This window comes from Nerophis lumbriciformis, linkage group LG05 (genome assembly GCF_033978685.3).
Source record: "Nerophis lumbriciformis linkage group LG05, RoL_Nlum_v2.1, whole genome shotgun sequence".
NCBI classification, from domain to species: Eukaryota; Metazoa; Chordata; class Actinopteri; order Syngnathiformes; family Syngnathidae; genus Nerophis; species Nerophis lumbriciformis.
In genome coordinates this window covers 450476-467500 of record NC_084552.2, presented here as the reverse complement: position 1 = coordinate 467500, position 17025 = coordinate 450476, and the positions used below count along the sequence as shown (strand labels likewise).

General features: G+C 42.5%; 1 protein-coding gene across 2 annotated transcripts in view; it reads right to left on the bottom strand.

Annotated features, from left to right (window-relative positions):
* gsap (gamma-secretase activating protein) overlaps positions 1-17025 on the bottom strand; it is a 77648-nt gene that overhangs the window by 53939 nt on the left and 6684 nt on the right. Inside the window, exons 10-18 of one of the 2 annotated variants that reach the window (XM_061961432.2) lie at positions 16959-17015; positions 16793-16839; positions 14537-14616; positions 14122-14199; positions 9712-9780; positions 9537-9629; positions 5400-5571; positions 5259-5340; positions 5102-5168 (exon numbers count right to left, since the gene is read on the bottom strand). In XM_061961432.2, the coding sequence (XP_061817416.1) occupies positions 5102-5168; positions 5259-5340; positions 5400-5571; positions 9537-9629; positions 9712-9780; positions 14122-14199; positions 14537-14616; positions 16793-16839; positions 16959-17015 (745 nt within the window). The remainder of the gene's footprint in view (positions 1-5101; positions 5169-5258; positions 5341-5399; positions 5572-9536; positions 9630-9711; positions 9781-14121; positions 14200-14536; positions 14617-16792; positions 16840-16958; positions 17016-17025) is intronic. The other variant, XM_061961433.2, reaches the window with a different exon arrangement.

The following is a 17025-nucleotide window of genomic DNA, read 5'->3' as shown; positions in this document are numbered from 1 at the left end:
ACCAGTCTACATGTGTTTTGTGGACTTGGAGAAGGCATTCGACCGTGTCCCTCGGGAAGTCCTGTGGGGAGTGCTCAGAGAGTATGGGGTATCGGACTGTCTGATTTTGGCGGTCCGCTCCCTGTATGATCAGTGTCAGAGCTTGGTCCGCATTGCCGGCAGTAAGTCGGACACGTTTCCAGTGAGGGTTGGACTCCGCCAAGGCTGCCCTTTGTCACCGATTCTGTTCATAACTTTTATGGACAGAATTTCTAGGCGCAGTCAAGGCGTTGAGGGGATCTGGTTTGGTGGCTGCAGGATTAGGTCTCTGCTTTTTGCAGATGATGTGGTCCTGATGGCTTCATCTGGCCAGGATCTTCAGCTCTCGCTGGATCGGTTCGCAGCCGAGTGTGAAGCGACTGGGATGAGAATCAGCACCTCCAAGTCCGAGTCCATGGTTCTCGCCCGGAAAAGGGTGGAATGCCATCTTCGGGTTGGGGAGGAGACCCTGCCCCAAGTGGAGGAGTTCAAGTACTTCGGAGTCTTGTTCATGAGTGAGGGAAGAGTGGATCGTGAGATCGACAGGCGGATCGGTGCGGCATCTTCAGTAATGCGGACGCTGTATCGATCCGTTGTGGTGAAGAAGGAGCTGAGCCGGAAGGCAAAGCTCTCAATTTACCGGTCGATCTATGTTCCCATCCTCACCTATGGTCATGAGCTTTGGGTTATGACCGAAAGGACAAGATCACGGGTACAAGCGGCCGAAATGAGTTTCCTCCGCCGGGTGGCGGGGCTCTCCCTTAGAGATAGGGTGAGAAGCTCTGTCATCCGGGGGGAGCTCAAAGTAAAGCCGCTGCTCCTCCACATGGAGAGGAGCCAGATGAGGTGGTTCGGGCATCTGGTCAGGATGCCACCCGATCGCCTCCCTCGGGAGGTGTTTAGGGCACGTCCGACCGGTAGGAGGCCACGGGGAAGACCCAGGACACGTTGGGAAGACTATGTCTCCCGGCTGGCCTGGGAACGCCTCGGGATCCCCCGGGAGGAGCTGGACGAAGTGGCTGGGGAGAGGGAAGTCTGGGCTTCCCTGCTTAGGCTGCTGCCCCCGCGACCCGACCTCGGATAAGCGGAAGAAGATGGATGGATGGATGGATGGATGTGCTAACAAGCGACTACCGTATTTTTCCGAGTATAAGTCGCACCGGAGTATAAGTCGCACCTGCCGATAATGCATAATAAAAAATAAAAAAAACATATATAAGTCGCACTGGAGCCCGGCCAAACTATGAAAAAAACTGCGACTTATAGTCCGAAAAATACGGTACTAAGATCCCAAAATAACAACTATAAAACTATGTGTACTATTAATGGGCGTGTCGCTTGTGATCTACTGCAAAGTAGAATGGATAACAAGTAGAGATGTCCGATAATGGCTTTTTTGCCGATATCCGATATTGTCCAATTCTTAATTACCGATTCCGATATCAACCGATACCTATATATACAGTCGTGGAGTTAACACATTATTATGCCTAATTTTGTTGTGATGCCCCGCTGGATGCATTAAACAATGTAACAAGGTTGTCCAAAATAAATCAACTCAAGTTATGGAAAAAAATGCCAACATGGCACTGCCATATTATTATTGAAGTCTCAAAGTGCATTATTTTTTTAACATGCCTCAAAACAGCAGCTTGGAATTTGGGACATGCTCTCCCTGAGAGAGCATGAGGAGGTTGAAGTGGGCGGGGTTGGGGGGGGGCGTTTTAGGGGTAGGGGGTAGTGGGGGGTGTATATTGTAGCGTGGATTCACGATCCAAAGCTATTGTCCCTCAGAGGGAGTTGGTTTAATAAGTATTTACATCTGAAATATGGCTTTTTTTTTTACCAAAACCTTGCAAGGCTTGATTGTCGTGAGTGGCAAACATTGCGAGATGGCTCAATAAACGGAAAAAGACGAACTGTATATCCAAATATCGCTCTTATGTCACAACAACTTATCTGTAAAAGTTGTGAATTTTAGGTTCATCCTCAAAAAGCTCGCACTTTAATGGTAGCATGCTAACTAGAGATGTCCGATAATGGCTTTTTTTTTTTTTTGGTGGCAGCGGGGGGTGTATATTGTAGCGTCCCGGAAGAGTTAGGGCTGCAAAGGATTCTGGGTATTTGTTCTGTTGTGTTTATGTTGTGTTACGGTGCGGATGTTCTCCCGAAATGTGCTTGTCATTCTTGTTTGGTGTGGGTTCACAGTGTGGCGCATATTTGTAACAGTGTTAAAGTTGTTTATACGGCCACCCTCAGTGCGACCTGTATGGCTGTTGACCAAGTATGCTTTGCATTCACTTGTGTGTGTGATAAGCCGTAGATATTATGTGATTGGGCCGGCATGCAAAGGCAGTACACCCCCAATATTGTTGTCTGAGTGGAAATCGGGAAAAATTCGGGAGAATGGTTGCCCCGGGAGATTTTCGGGAGGGGCACTGAAATTCGAGAGACTTACTTACTTTGACTTAGTTCCTCCCATTCCTGTTGGAACATTGGGCGATGAGTCCCTTCCATTTGTTCCGGTCACTGGCGACCCTTCTTGCTCCATGCCAGCTGACTCCCATCTCTCAGGTCTTCCTTGGCTGTTTGTCTCCACGTCTTCTTTGGCCGTCCTCTCTTCCTCTTTCCCCCTTCTGGCACCCAGTCCATTGCCACACTTGCCGGTCTCTCTCTTGGCAGTCGGAGTACGTGTCCAGCCATTCTCCTTTTCATGTCAGAGACTATGTCAGACAATGGTGCTACCCCTGCCCTTCTCATCACCTCTTCATTGATGATGTGGTCTCTCCATGGCACCCAATCCATTGCCACACTTGCCGGTCTCTCTCTTGGCAGTCGGAGTACATGTCCAGCCATTCTCCTTCTCATGTCAGAGACTATGTCAGAGAATGGTGCTACCCCTGCCCTTGTCATCACCTCTTCATTGATGATGTGGTCTCTCCATGAGATCCTCAAGATGTATCTGAGGCATCGTCGGTGGAAGACATCCAGCTTGTTAGTAATGCTTGATGTCTTCATCCACGTCTCACAGGCATAGGTCACTGTAGGGATGACCACTGACATATAGAGGACGTACTGATAGATTTTGATGACCAGATGTTCCGGAGGCGTTGGAAGACTCCGGCAGCTTTTCCGATTCTGGTCTGAACATCCTTTTCTGCGTCTCCAGTGTTTGAGATGTTGCTTCCAAGATACGTGAAGTTCTCAATGTACTCTATGCCTTGTTCGCCTACGGTGAGCAGTGGAACGTTTTGGTCTTGTGCGACTGTTATGGCCTTGGTCTTCTCTTGGCTTGTACGTAGGCCGACTTTTTCCCCTTGCTCATGCAGATTGTTGGTCAATTTTTGGAAATTCGGGAGTCTCCCGGGAAAGTCGATGGGAGGTTGGGAGATTCAACTGCTCTGTACTTCTCCCTACGTTCGTGTACCACTCCGTACGGCGGCGTTTTAAAAAGTCATACATTTTACTTTTTGAAACCGATACCGATAATTTCCGATATCACATTTTAAACTACATCCAGGCATGAGATGGGAGGTTGTGTGTGGGGTTAGTGAGTCCCAACTAATGTCTATAAAATGCACACAAAGAACCGTTTGCACCTTCTCTTGTGACTGGCAGGCGGTCAGCGCCATAAAGCTGAGCGGGTCACTGGGTAATTGGGGCGCGGACAACCAACAGGACAGACTAAGTTCAACAGCCCAGTAAGGCAATTAGTCTAGGAGAAGGATCTCTGATATAAAATACCCCTTCCAACCCGCACCAAGCCAGCGTGGAAGGTGTAGGCTAATAACCAGCATGAAAAGTACGCCAAGAAGACGGCCCCCAGTCCCCAGCAGTTCCAGAGGGAACAGTGCAGTGGCAGAGAGCAGCTAGAGATCGTTCACTATGGCAGAAACATGCTGAGGCTTTCGTCCAGCAGTGGACTGACAACGGCTGATGATGATGAATATCGGCTGTCCGATATTATGGGACATCTCTGCTGGACAGTATATGTGAAGACAAACATGCTAAATGGATATTTCAGGGGTGTCAAACTCAAATACAGAGTGGGCCAAAATTTAAAACTGAACAAAGCCCTGGGCCAAGGTTGAACAAATTAACCTTTTAATAGGGACCCAAACAAGTTTTGCATTAAATATTGAACAAGCAAAGCTTATATAACTTTATAGTGACATGCAAAATCGAGTATCAAATAATAATAATAATAATTGAAAAATATCAACGGCATATCAAATACAATTTAAATAAAAATTGAATGCCTCTTTTCTATTTGCAGCCTTCTGAGGTAAATATCAACATTAACTTTTTCCATAAAATAATGAATAAACCAACCATTCAGGCCTTTAAACTGCTCAGTTTGCAACACACTGATCTAATCTGATGTGCCCAATCCAGATACCTGCCATCTTTTCTTGGATGCTAGTTCATTAATGTCGGGGCTCAGGCTTTGAGCTGAGGCAACCTTCATTATCGAACGATGGTGTTCATCAGTCATTATATCTCATATTCCACAGTCTTGGGGGCGTGCCTTACAGGCACTGCTTTTAACGAGCTGTCGTCACGTCCGCTTTTCATCTCTTCTAACAACGTGCCCGCCTAGTCACAAGATATGAGCGGCTCCTGTACGCACACACACGTAAATACAAAGCATACTTCATCAACAGCGATACAGGTCACACTGAGAGTGGCCGTATAAGCAACTTTAACATTGTTAGAAATATACCCCACACTGTGAATCCACACCAAACAAGAATGACAAACACATTTTGGGAGAACATCCGCACCGTAACACAACAGAACAAATACCCAGAACCCTTTGCAGCACTAACTCTTCCGTGACGCTACAATATACACCCCCGCTACCTCCAAACCCCCCACACACACACATACACACACCTTGTAGCGTCCTGGCCCGCGGGCCAGAGTTTGACACCCATGCTCTATTTGCTCACTTAAGAGACGCAATCCTTTGCGCATGAGCTTAGTATATTCAGTTTTTTCGTGTGCTATCAAGTTTGCATGTGTTTTAATACAAGCAAACCTTGAGAAGATCAGGCCAGAAGGGTGCTTGTCTTGTACTGACCGAGTATGAACTCCTGGATCTGGTCAAAGGACTCCAGTGTTGCGTTGTCACACAGCCATTCAATAATCTGCAAGGACAAAAACTTGTGAATATTTGTTTCCAGGTATATTTTAGACATGTTCCAGGTAAATGTCAGTGTTTCTGCTTCAGCACTTACCTCCAGCTCTACGTTTGGGTCACTTCCCTTGTGAAGAAGCAGGCAGTGAAGGGCAGCTAAACGCTGGGCGTCAGCCATACTGCTGGGACAGAAATATAGAAGTTCTTCTACTTGTGTCTCTGGCCTGTAGATGGCGCTCACCTGAAAGGCGGATCCGATCGAAGGATCTGCATCAAATAAGCCGGGTTGATCTGGACACTGTAAATAGTCCCGCTGGATAGGTCCAACAAGTCTGCGCTGGACTCCTCCTCCTCTGCGTGCATCACTGTCAACCTTCCGGACTTGGACGGGAGGCCTAAGTCTGCATTGTTGCCTGAAAAAGACAAGAAAAATGCACTTCTGTCAAACGATTAATTAAAAAAAAAAATCAGAGTAATCACACTTTGATTTATTGTGAATTTGCGTTCAGTCACAGTAAATGAATTGCTTGCATAATTTAAATTAACTTTAAAAAATAGGACCAATATTTTGACTCAAAGGCAGTTTTATTGTCCGAATGTCAGACAGGATTTAAAAATATATATTTTACTTGAAAATACGTCCTTTAGTTGGTCAATTTTATTGCAGTTTTTTCTGAATTGGCCAGCGAGCACACCGGTCGTAGTTTCCTCACGCGTACAACAGCCTGCGCCACCTTTTCAGGTAACCATCGAAGGTTAAGGTAGAGGTAAAATACATTTTGTGAATAATATGCGTTTAAATATTTTTATTGTAATTAATTGCATGCTTTAACATAGGGATAGATATATATATATATATATATATATATATATATATATATATATATATATATATATATATATGTATGTGTGGGAAAAAAATCACAAGACTACTTCATCTCTACAGGCCTGTTTCATGAGGGGTTCCCTCAATCATTAGGAGATTTTAATGGAAGCATTCACATACCATGGTTTATATAGGGCACAGAGTGGGTAGGTACAGGCTGGCGTAGGGGCGTGGTGATTGGCTCATGTGTTACCTAGGAGGTGTTTCCGTCTGTGGCGGCATGCTGATACAATTTCGCTGCGCTTGTTGAGGGATGACAGGTCTGGACGGTAAATAATAAACAGTTTCTCTTTCAAGCATAGGTTGCATCTTTTATTACCACTATTGTAAGGTGTGCTGGATGCAAGAATTTGCCATGTTATTGAATATTCAACATTATTGTCTTTGAGGTCCCAAATGTGTTTGCTGAGTTCTGTGGTATTCCGCAGGTTTTGGTTCCTGAAAGAAGCCTTGTGATTGTTCCATCTGGTTTTAAACTCTCCCTCGGTTAATCCTACATATGTGTCGGATGTGTTAATGTCCTTGCGTGTTACCTTAGATTGGTAAACAACTGATGTTTGCAAGCACCCCCCGTTGAGAGGGCAATCAGGTTTCTTGCGGCAGTTGCAGCCTTTGTTGGTTTTGGAGTCGCTCTGTCCGGGGGCCGACGGCTCATTTGCAATTGTTTTGTTGTGGTTTGAGATAATTTGTCGTATATTGTTCATACAGCTGTAGCTCAATTTAATGTTGTTCTTGTTGAATACTTTTCTTAGGGTGTTGTCAATCAGAGTTAGGAATTTGTGGCCAATGTTAGTTTTTTTCCCACACATACATATATTGCGCTCTACTACGGTATCGAGCACTATTTTTTGGATAACCTTATTAAGACACATATATATATATATATATATATATATATATATATATATATATATATATATATATATATATATATATATATATATATATATATATATATATATATATATCAGTGACGTGCAGTCAGGGGAGGCAGGTGAGGCAGGGCCTCACCTGCCATCATGGAAAGAAAAAAAATGTAAAAAGAAAAAAAATTAATTAAATTGTTATATGTATTCAGTGATTATACTATAAAGTTATTTTCCATTTAACTTCACCAGTTTTAGATTATTTTTATTCAAAATCGCTGAATTTTCACATTTTCCGTTCAAATATTGAGAAGAGACGGTGCGGTGATCAGCAGCCAGTTGAGGCACGTCACTCAGTGCCTCAACATGGATTGCGGACTCGGCTAACTGCTGGTCTGCTGTGCAGTGAGACCGTATTGCTATATGAACTATATTATACATTTCCATAGTTTAGTTATCTGAGGTATATAATGTACAGTGTATTTTGTCAACAACTGTATGTGTGTAACGTATTTCTTGTGCTGAGCGATCATAAAACTGCTGCGAAGACACACTGTGTGAGGCTCGCAGTAATCCCGCCTCTTGGTGCCGGTTAATGCACCCCCGCCGCAGAATGCACCCCCCCCGACGGGAGCGCCACACCAACCAAAGCCCACACCAAAACCCTCCACGTGCAAGACCGAATCCACCCAAAAAAAGTCACTTAACAAGAAGCCAAAAAGTGCAAAAACAATAATGCTCGCGCCGGAGGAGCCGTGAACGACTGCAGGGACACAACATTAGGTACACCTGCAGACTGCAGCACGGATTTCATATTTCATTCATTCACAACTCCTCCAACACGAAAACCACTGTTCCCGCGCTTATAAGTAAAGGTAAGACCATTACAACGTTTTTTTTTATTAAATGTCCTCTGCATTTGACCCATCCCCTTGTTCACCCCCTGGGAGGTGAGGGGAGCAGTGGGCAGCAGCGGCGCCGCGCCCGGGAATCATTTTTGGTGATTTAACCCCCAATTCCAAGCCTTGATGCTGAGTGCCAAGCAGGGAAGAATGCTGGTATGAGCTTTTAAACATAACCCGTTAACTGCTGCCAATCAAATGGTGAATAAGATACTCTTTATGTTTGTAAATCTGACTGTGATGAAGTCAGTGCCTCACCAGCCATCAACCTCACCGCACGTCACTGATATATATATATATATATATATATATATATATATATATATATATATATATATATATATATATATATATATATATATGTAATTTTTTTGCGGTGCAATATGCAGGTCGCGTAACGTTTTGGGATGTTTTTTTTAAAGTGCGTTATAAGCGGGATGGATGCCTCCTCATTACCCTGCTTGTTAGCCTTCTCTTGCTAGCAGTTTTTCACTCTTGAGAATGCACAGAAGAGTGAGAGACATGCACTATATTGCCAAAAGTATTTGGCCACCCATTCAAATAATGAGAATCAGGTGTCCTAATCACTTGGCCCGGTGTATCAAATCAAGCACTTAGGCATGGAGACTGTTCCTACAAACATTTGTGAAAGAACGGGCCGCTCTCAGTGATTTCCAGCGTGGGACTGTCACAGGATGCCACCTGTGCAACAAATCCAGTCGTGAAATTTCCTCGCTCCTAAATATTCCAAAGTCAACTTTATTATATGAAAAGTGAAGAGTTTGGGAACAACAGCAACTCAGCCACCAGGTGGTAGGTCACGTAAACGACAGAGAGGGGTCAGCGGATGCTGAAGTGTATATTGTGAAAACTTTCTGCACAGTCAGTTGCTACAGAGCTCCAAACTTCCTGTGACCTTCCAATTAACCTACTCAGTGGCCTAGTGGTTAGAGTGTCCGCCCTGAGATTGGTAGGTTGTGAGTTCAAACCCCGACCGAGTCATACCAAAGACTACAAAATTGGGACCCATTACCTCCCTGCTTGGCACTCAGCATCAAGGGTTGGAATTGGGGGTTAAATCCCCAAAAATGATTCCTGGGCGTGGCACCACTGCTGCTCACTGCTCCCCTCACCTCCCAGGGGGTGAACAAGGGGATGGGTCAAATGCAGAGGACAAATTTCACCACACCTAGTGTGTGTGTGTGTGTGACAATCATTGGTACTTTAACTTAACTTTAACTTAATTAGCCCATGTACAGTACGCAGAGAGCTTCATGGAATGGGTTTCCATGGCCGGGCAGCTGCATCTAAGCCATACATCACCAAGTCCAATGCAAAGCGTGGGATGCAGGGGTGTAGAGCACTTCGCCACTGGACTCTAGAGCAGTGGACTGATGAATTACGCTTTTCCATCTGGCAATCTGACGGGACCAGTCTGGGTTTGGAGGTTGCCAGGAGAACGGCACATTTCGGACTGCATTGTGTTGAGTGTGAAATTTGGTGGAGGAGGAATTATGGTGTGGGGTTGCCTTTTTAGGAGTTGGGCTTGGTCCCTTAGTTCCAGTGAAATGCTCCAGGATACCAAAACATTTTGGACAATTCCATGGAATGGCACTTCAAGTTCATATAAGTCTCACATAAGGATTGTGAATGTTGTGCAAAATTGAACAAAAACGTGCAAAATCTACTCTATGATTATTGAGAGGAAAAGTGCTTTCTCTTACCAGACAGGAATAGGGAGTGGCAGAGCATCTCCTGCTGCCTGGTGTTGATGCAGTGCAGGAAGCAGGCGTGCAGATACACCACCATGTAGTAGCCTGCATGGGAGAGAAGAAGACAAAAAACGCACACAATAATGACACAATTTTAATTTTAGGAATGACTTCACGGGTGTGCCACCTATGGGGATGAAGAGCGGATGTCGCCGGGTGGTGTCGCCCAAAGTCATCCGGAAAGTCTTGCTGCAGTCTGAAAGAGGACAACGTGGTTACACAGCTGTGTGACGGCAGGTAACACACACACACGCCACACCACTGCAAAAAGTCAGTGTTCAAAAACAAGAAAAAAAATTACAAAATTATCTGCCAATAGAACAAGAAAATTCGGCTTGTCAAGACTTTCCAAAACGAGTCAAATCAGCTAACCTCAAGGAACCCAAAAATACCTTCAAATAAGTCACGTATTTTTCGGAGTATAAGTCGCACCGGAGTATAAGGCTCACCTGCCGAAAATGCATAATAAAGAAGGAAAAGTATAAGTCGCATTTTTGGGGGAAATGTATTTGATAAAAGCCAACAGCAAGAATAGACATTTGAAAGGCAATTTAAAATAAATGAAGAATAGTGAACAACAGGCTGAATAAGTGTACGTTATATGAGGCATAAATAACCAACTGCTATGTTAACGTAACATATTATGGTAAGAGTCATTGGCGTTGTTAGGCCTATTTTAGGAGGGCTCAAGCCCCCCTAAAATATTCTTAAGCCCCCCTAAATAATTTGGTGTTTTTTGGTTGTTTTTTTTTTACAAATAAATGCCGACATATTCATTATAAAGTGGCCCAAATATGAGTTTAAATAAATAATCATATAACCTGTTATTATTCACTCAGTTTCCCCTCACTTCGTAGCGTAAGGTAGAGAGCCCCTTTCGTGCATCGCTATCCAATCCATTCCACTTGTTCATATAGAAAATGCCCACATCACTCAAATTCCAGCCCGCATTTTCTCTGCGACCTTGCTTGCGGTCCTGCAGGTGTACGAAGCACATTATCTTCCTTTACAATGAGTGAAGCTGCACAAAACCTTGTGTGTGCAATTGTAAATCATTTATTTTTTTAAGTTTTGTGTTTCTTGTAGAATCTATATAAAGTAATATACATAAGCCTATTGAGAGGGAGGAAAAACCAAGACATTTAATATAAAATGTAAAATGAATAAATACATAAAAAGAAAAAGAAAATATATGGTTAAAAGCCATCGTCCCGGGGAGCATTTCATTTCGTCCCGTACATTTAAAAAAAATAATAATAATAACAATGAATAATTTCTAAGTATTTGTTAGCCGTTTGTGAAGTTTTGTGCTCGTGCGTAACATTCGCTCGCATCCTGTGCATCTCCTGGGGGCAAAGCACCCCCTGTCCTTAAAAGCTAGTGACGCCCCTGGTAAGAGTCATTCAAATAACTATAACATATAGAACATGCTATACAATCTGTCACTCCTAATCGCTAAATCCCATGAAATCTTATACGTCTAGTCTCTTACGTGAATGACATCAATAATATTATTTGATATTTTACGCTAATGTGTTAATCATTTCACACATAAGTCGCTCCTGAGTATAAGTCGCACCCCCGGCCAAACTATGAAAAAAAACTGCGACTTATAGTCCGAAAAGTACGGTATATTCTCACTAATAACAAGTGCACTTTTCTTGACATACATACATATATATATACAGGTAAAAGCCAGTAAATTAGAATATTTTGAAAAACTTGATTTATTTCAGTAATTGCATTCAAAAGGTGTAACTTGTACATTATATTTATTCATTGCACACAGACTGATGCATTCAAATGTTTATTTCATTTAATTTTGATGATTTGAAGTGGCAACAAATGAAAATCCAAAATTCCGTGTGTCACAAAATTAGAATATTACTTAAGGCTAATACAAAAAAGGGATTTTTAGAAATGTTGGCCAACTGAAAAGTATGAAAATGAAAAATATGAGCATGTACAATACTCAATACTTGGTTGGAGCTCCTTTTGCCTCAATTACTGCGTTAATGCGGCGTGGCATGGAGTCGATGAGTTTCTGGCACTGCTCAGGTGTTATGAGAGCCCAGGTTGCTCTGATAGTGGCCTTCAACTCTTCTGCGTTTTTGGGTCTGGCATTCTGCATCTTCCTTTTCACAATACCCCACAGATTTTCTATGGGGCTAAGGTCAGGGGAGTTGGCGGGCCAATTTAGAACAGAAATACCATGGTCCGTAAACCAGGCACGGGTAGATTTTGCGCTGTGTGCAGGCGCCAAGTCCTGTTGGAACTTGAAATCTCCATCTCCATAGAGCAGGTCATCAGCAGGAAGCATGAAGTGCTCTAAAACTTGCTGGTAGACGGCTGCGTTGACCCTGGATCTCAGGAAACAGAGTGGACCGACACCAGCAGATGACATGGCACCCCAAACCATCACTGATGGTGGAAACTTTACACTAGACTTCAGGCAACGTGGATCCTGTGCCTCTCCTGTCTTCCTCCAGACTCTGGGACCTCGATTTCCAAAGGAAATGCAAAATTTGCATGGTTGGGTGATGGTTTGGGGTGCCATGTCATCTGCTGGTGTCGGTCCACTCTGTTTCCTGAGATCCAGGGTCAACGCAGCCGTCTACCAGCAAGTTTTAGAGCACTTCATGCTTCCTGCTGCTGACCTGCTCTATGGAGATGGAGATTTCAAGTTCCAACAGGACTTGGCGCCTGCACACAGCGCAAAATCTACCCGTGCCTGGTTTACGGACCATGGTATTTCTGTTCTAAATTGGCCCGCCAACTCCCCTGACCTTAGCCCCATAGAAAATCTGTGGGGTATTGTGAAAAGGAAGATGCAGAATGCCAGACCCAAAAACGCAGAAGAGTTGAAGGCCACTATCAGAGCAACCTGGGCTCTCATAACACCTGAGCAGTGCCAGAAACTCATCGACTCCATGCCACGCCGCATTAACGCAGTAATTGAGGCAAAAGGAGCTCCAACCAAGTATTGAGTATTGTACATGCTCATATTTTTCATTTTCATACTTTTCAGTTGGCCAACATTTCTAAAAATCCCTTTTTTGTATTAGCCTTAAGTAATATTCTAATTTTGTGACACACGGAATTTTGGATTTTCATTTGTTGCCACTTCAAATCATCAAAATTAAATGAAATAAACATTTGAATGCATCAGTCTGTGTGCAATGAATAAATATAATGTACAAGTTACACCTTTTGAATGCAATTACTGAAATAAATCAAGTTTTTCAAAATATTCTAATTTACTGGCTTTTACCTGTATATATATATATATATATATATATATATATATATATATACACAGTATATATATATACATATATATATGACGACATTGACGTTGACTCCCTCCATCCCTCTCCCATGTAACTATGGTTCGATTGTTTATTGCTAGCTTGCTCTAAAACCAAAACAGCACCTACTTTAATGTAGGTTGTGCTTTAGAAGTGTTGCTCTAGTAGGAGAGATCTTTTAGAGTAGATATGAAGGGGGATTGTGGAGAACGCATATATATGTTTAAGAGTTATTTCTTTATTCATAGTCATGTTTGAAACAGCTAGTGTTTTTCCATTTGTACTCTTTCTACTTTTTCATTTTATGTCCGCAAGTACATAGTACTCCCTTATATCTTATCTGTAGTAGAACAATGAGCCTGTATTCCTTTCTGGAAAGGCTGGGGGCTGTTTGTGGATTCTTTCCGTTTGAATGCCAGATCAACTAGAGCATTAAGTTGGTCTCCCAAAGCTTTGGAATAAACTATAAAATATTCCAATTCTGTCTTGATGGTCCTTCTTACTCAGCATATATGTCATCGACAGAACTTGGGATTGACCAGTAACTTAGATTCCCTTGGAGGAAGAACTGGTCCCACGCAACAAAAAAAACGAGATATCAATATGTTGAGAAATATTCTTAAATTAAGTAAATGCTAGTGCCATTATCTTGACATAATGATATGTGCTTGGCATCATGATTTATTTTTTTTCATGCTTGAAGTAAGAAATTATTACTTTAAAAAGGTAGTTTTATACTTGTTAGTGTTAATGACACAGCTTTGCATCAGTTGATATTCTAGTTTCATGCATGTTTTACTCAATATAGGTGAGCCTGTATTCCTTTCTGGAGAGACTGGGGGCTGTTTGCGGATTCAAGAAGTAGTCTCTTTCCGTTTGAATGCCAGATCAACTAGAGCAGCCGATACGAATGTATTCATTCAGTTGGTCTCCCAAAGCTTTGGAATAAACTAGAAAATATTCCAATTCTGTCTTGATGGTCCTTCTTACTCAGCATATATGTCATCGACAGAACTTGGGATTGACCAAGCATGTTTTACTCAATATAGGTCATCACATCTCAGCAACAAGCTGTAATATCTTACTGAGATCATTTAGGACCAAAACACTTAAAACAAGTAAAACACTCTAACATCAAATCTGCTTAGTGAGAAGAATGATCTTATCAGACAGAAAAAAGCAAATATCACCCTTATTTGAGATATTAATATGACTTAGATTGCACACACCTTTGTGCACTAAAACCACCGTGTAGATCATCTCTGGTTTGTCGCAAGAAGGCCGGCTGTAGCACACGCACATGCTTCCTAAAAAAAAAAACATAAGACAATTTCATTCATAAATGTAATAATAATAACATTGCGCATTAGCATCAATGTGGAAATGGTTTTCCTTACAAATGCGTCATTGAAAATGGTGATCTTGTAATGAAATATGCATCGGTCAGCAGGGCAACAGGAAAAATCAATCAACTTTTAATCAAATGGTGCTTATTAAATATTTATGTGGACTGCCGGAGGGGAGAGACTTACGTTCTTGTTCCCCAAAGAGAGGGGAAAAAAAGATATACATTAGCATTAGTCATGTGGTTTACTACGTTTAGTCATTTTTACTGATGTGTTTTCTTCTCAATGCAAAAGTCACCTATTCTGTTTGTGAATACTTCCATCTTGACTGGCTCTGGCCTCTCCACGTAAAAGTGGTCAAAACCAAGGTTGACGAACCTGTGGGACACATTGACACACTCACAGGTGCACCATAATGCTGTGTGTGCGCTAAGTTTCCATTTGCATGGCCATCTCAGGGAAAATACTGCAAAATGCAACCATTTGTTTGTATACAAAACCCCAAACCAGTGAAGTTGTGTAAATCTTCAATAAAAACAGAATACAATGATTTGCAAATCCTTTTTGTCATGTCTGTGTCATCATGTTTTGTTTTAAGTCATGTTTTGTTTAGTTTCTGGCTTTTCACTCCCTTGTCTTGTTTGCATGATTACCCATTAGTTTCACCTGTTCCACGTTTGGACTCATTGTGCACTCTTGATTGTCACCATAGCAACCCATTAGTTTTCACCTGTCACGTCACGCACCTGTTTCACGTCTTGAGTCACGCACCTGTTTTCGTTAATCATGTCTGTAGTATTTAAGTTCATTGTTTTCAGTTTGTCTTTCTGACGACATCCCCGCATTTCTGCCCCCCGTCACACTCTGTCCACCTCTGCACACTTCATGTCCATGCCAAGTAAGTTTGTTTATTATTGCCACAGTTAGTGTTTTTTTTGTTGTTCATAGTTTTTTTGCCCCCGTGCAAGTCTTTTGTTTTCGTTAGTCAAGTTTGTACATCCGCCTTTTGTTCCTTTGAGTGTTATTATTACAAATGTATTTACCTTCACGCCATGACCAGTCCAATTCACTTGCACCTCGGGAGAACAAACCAAGCCATAGTCCTAGTCTTGACACTTTTCAACTTATATTTAATTGAATAGACTGCAAAGACAAGATATTTCATGTTCACACTGAGAAACTTTTTTTTTTTTCTGCAAATAATCATTAAAGTTGCAAAAAAGTTGTCACAGGGGCATTTTTACCACTGTGTTACGTGGCCTTTCCTTTTAACAACACTCAGTAAAGGTTTGGGAACTGAGGAGACACATTTTTGAAGCTTCTCAGGTGGAATTCTTTCCCATTCTTGCTTGATGTACAGCTTAAGTTGTTCAACAGTCCGGGGGTCTCCCTTCTGCTATTTTAGGCTTCACATTTTCAATGGGAGACAGGTCTGGACTACAGGCAGGCCAGTCTAGTACCCGCACTCTTTTACTATGAATTATTTCAGCATTGTCTTGCTGAAATAAGCAGGGGCGTCCATAATAACGTTGCTTGGTTGGCAACATATGTTGCTCCAAAACCTGTATGTACCTTTCAGCATTAATGGTGCCTTCAGAGATGTGTAAGTTACCCATGTCTTGGGCACTAATACACCCCCATACCATCACACATGCTGCCTTTTACACTTTGCGCCTGTAACAATTCGGATGGTTATTTTCCTCTTTGTTCCAGAGGACACGACGTCCACAGTTTCCAAAAACAATTTGAAATGTGGACTCGTCAGACCACAGAACACTTTTCCACTTTGTATCAGTCCATCTTAGATGAGCTCAGGCCCAGCGAAGCCGACGGCGTTTCTGGGTGTTGTTGATAAACGGTTTTCGCCTTGCATAGGAGAATTTTAAATTGCACTTACAGATGTAGCGACCAACTGTAGTTACTGAGAGTGGTTTTCTGAAGTGTTCCTATCATGTGGTGATATCCTTTACACACTGATGTGGGTTTTTGATGCAGTACCGCCTGAGGGATGGAAGGTCACGGGCATTCAATGTTGGTTTTCAGCCTGGCTGCTTACGTGCAGTGATTTCTCCAGATTCTCTGAACCCTTTGATGATATTACAGAGCGTAGATGGTGAAATCCCTAAATTCCTTGCAATAGCTGGCAGAGAAATGTTGTTCTTAAACAATTTGCTCACGCATTTGTTGACAAAGTGGTGACCCTCGCCCCGTCCTTGTTTGGGAATGACTGAGCATTTCATGGAAGCTGCTTTTATACCCAATCATGGCACCCACCTGTTCCCAATTAGCCTGTTCACCTGTGGGATGTTCCAAATAAGTGTTTGATGAGCATTCCTCAACTCTCTGTCTTTTTTGCCACTTGTGCCAGCTTTGAAACATGTTGCAGGAATCAAATAAAGTTTTCCAGTGTGAACATGAAATATCTTGTCTTTGCCGTCTATTCAATTGAATATAAGTTGAAAAGGATGTATTCAGTTTTTCTTTAGCATTTACACAACGTGCCAACTTCACTGGGTTTGTGTTTAGTACATTGCAGTCGTGGCTGTGGCCTTACTTGATGCTGGTGAAGGGATTGGCATGCAGCTCTAATGGAAGCTCCAGCTGTTGAATTGCAACACGTAAAGGTAAAAGACTGATAAACATGCATGTAGAGTACATATCTACTGTATATATAATAAATGGAATAGTGTATGTAGCTTGGGCAGAGAATGTGCTGTTACCACAGTTTCACAGTTGCGGTTGTCGTAGAACTGCACACACCGCAGCAGGAACTTGTCCTGTGGAAAA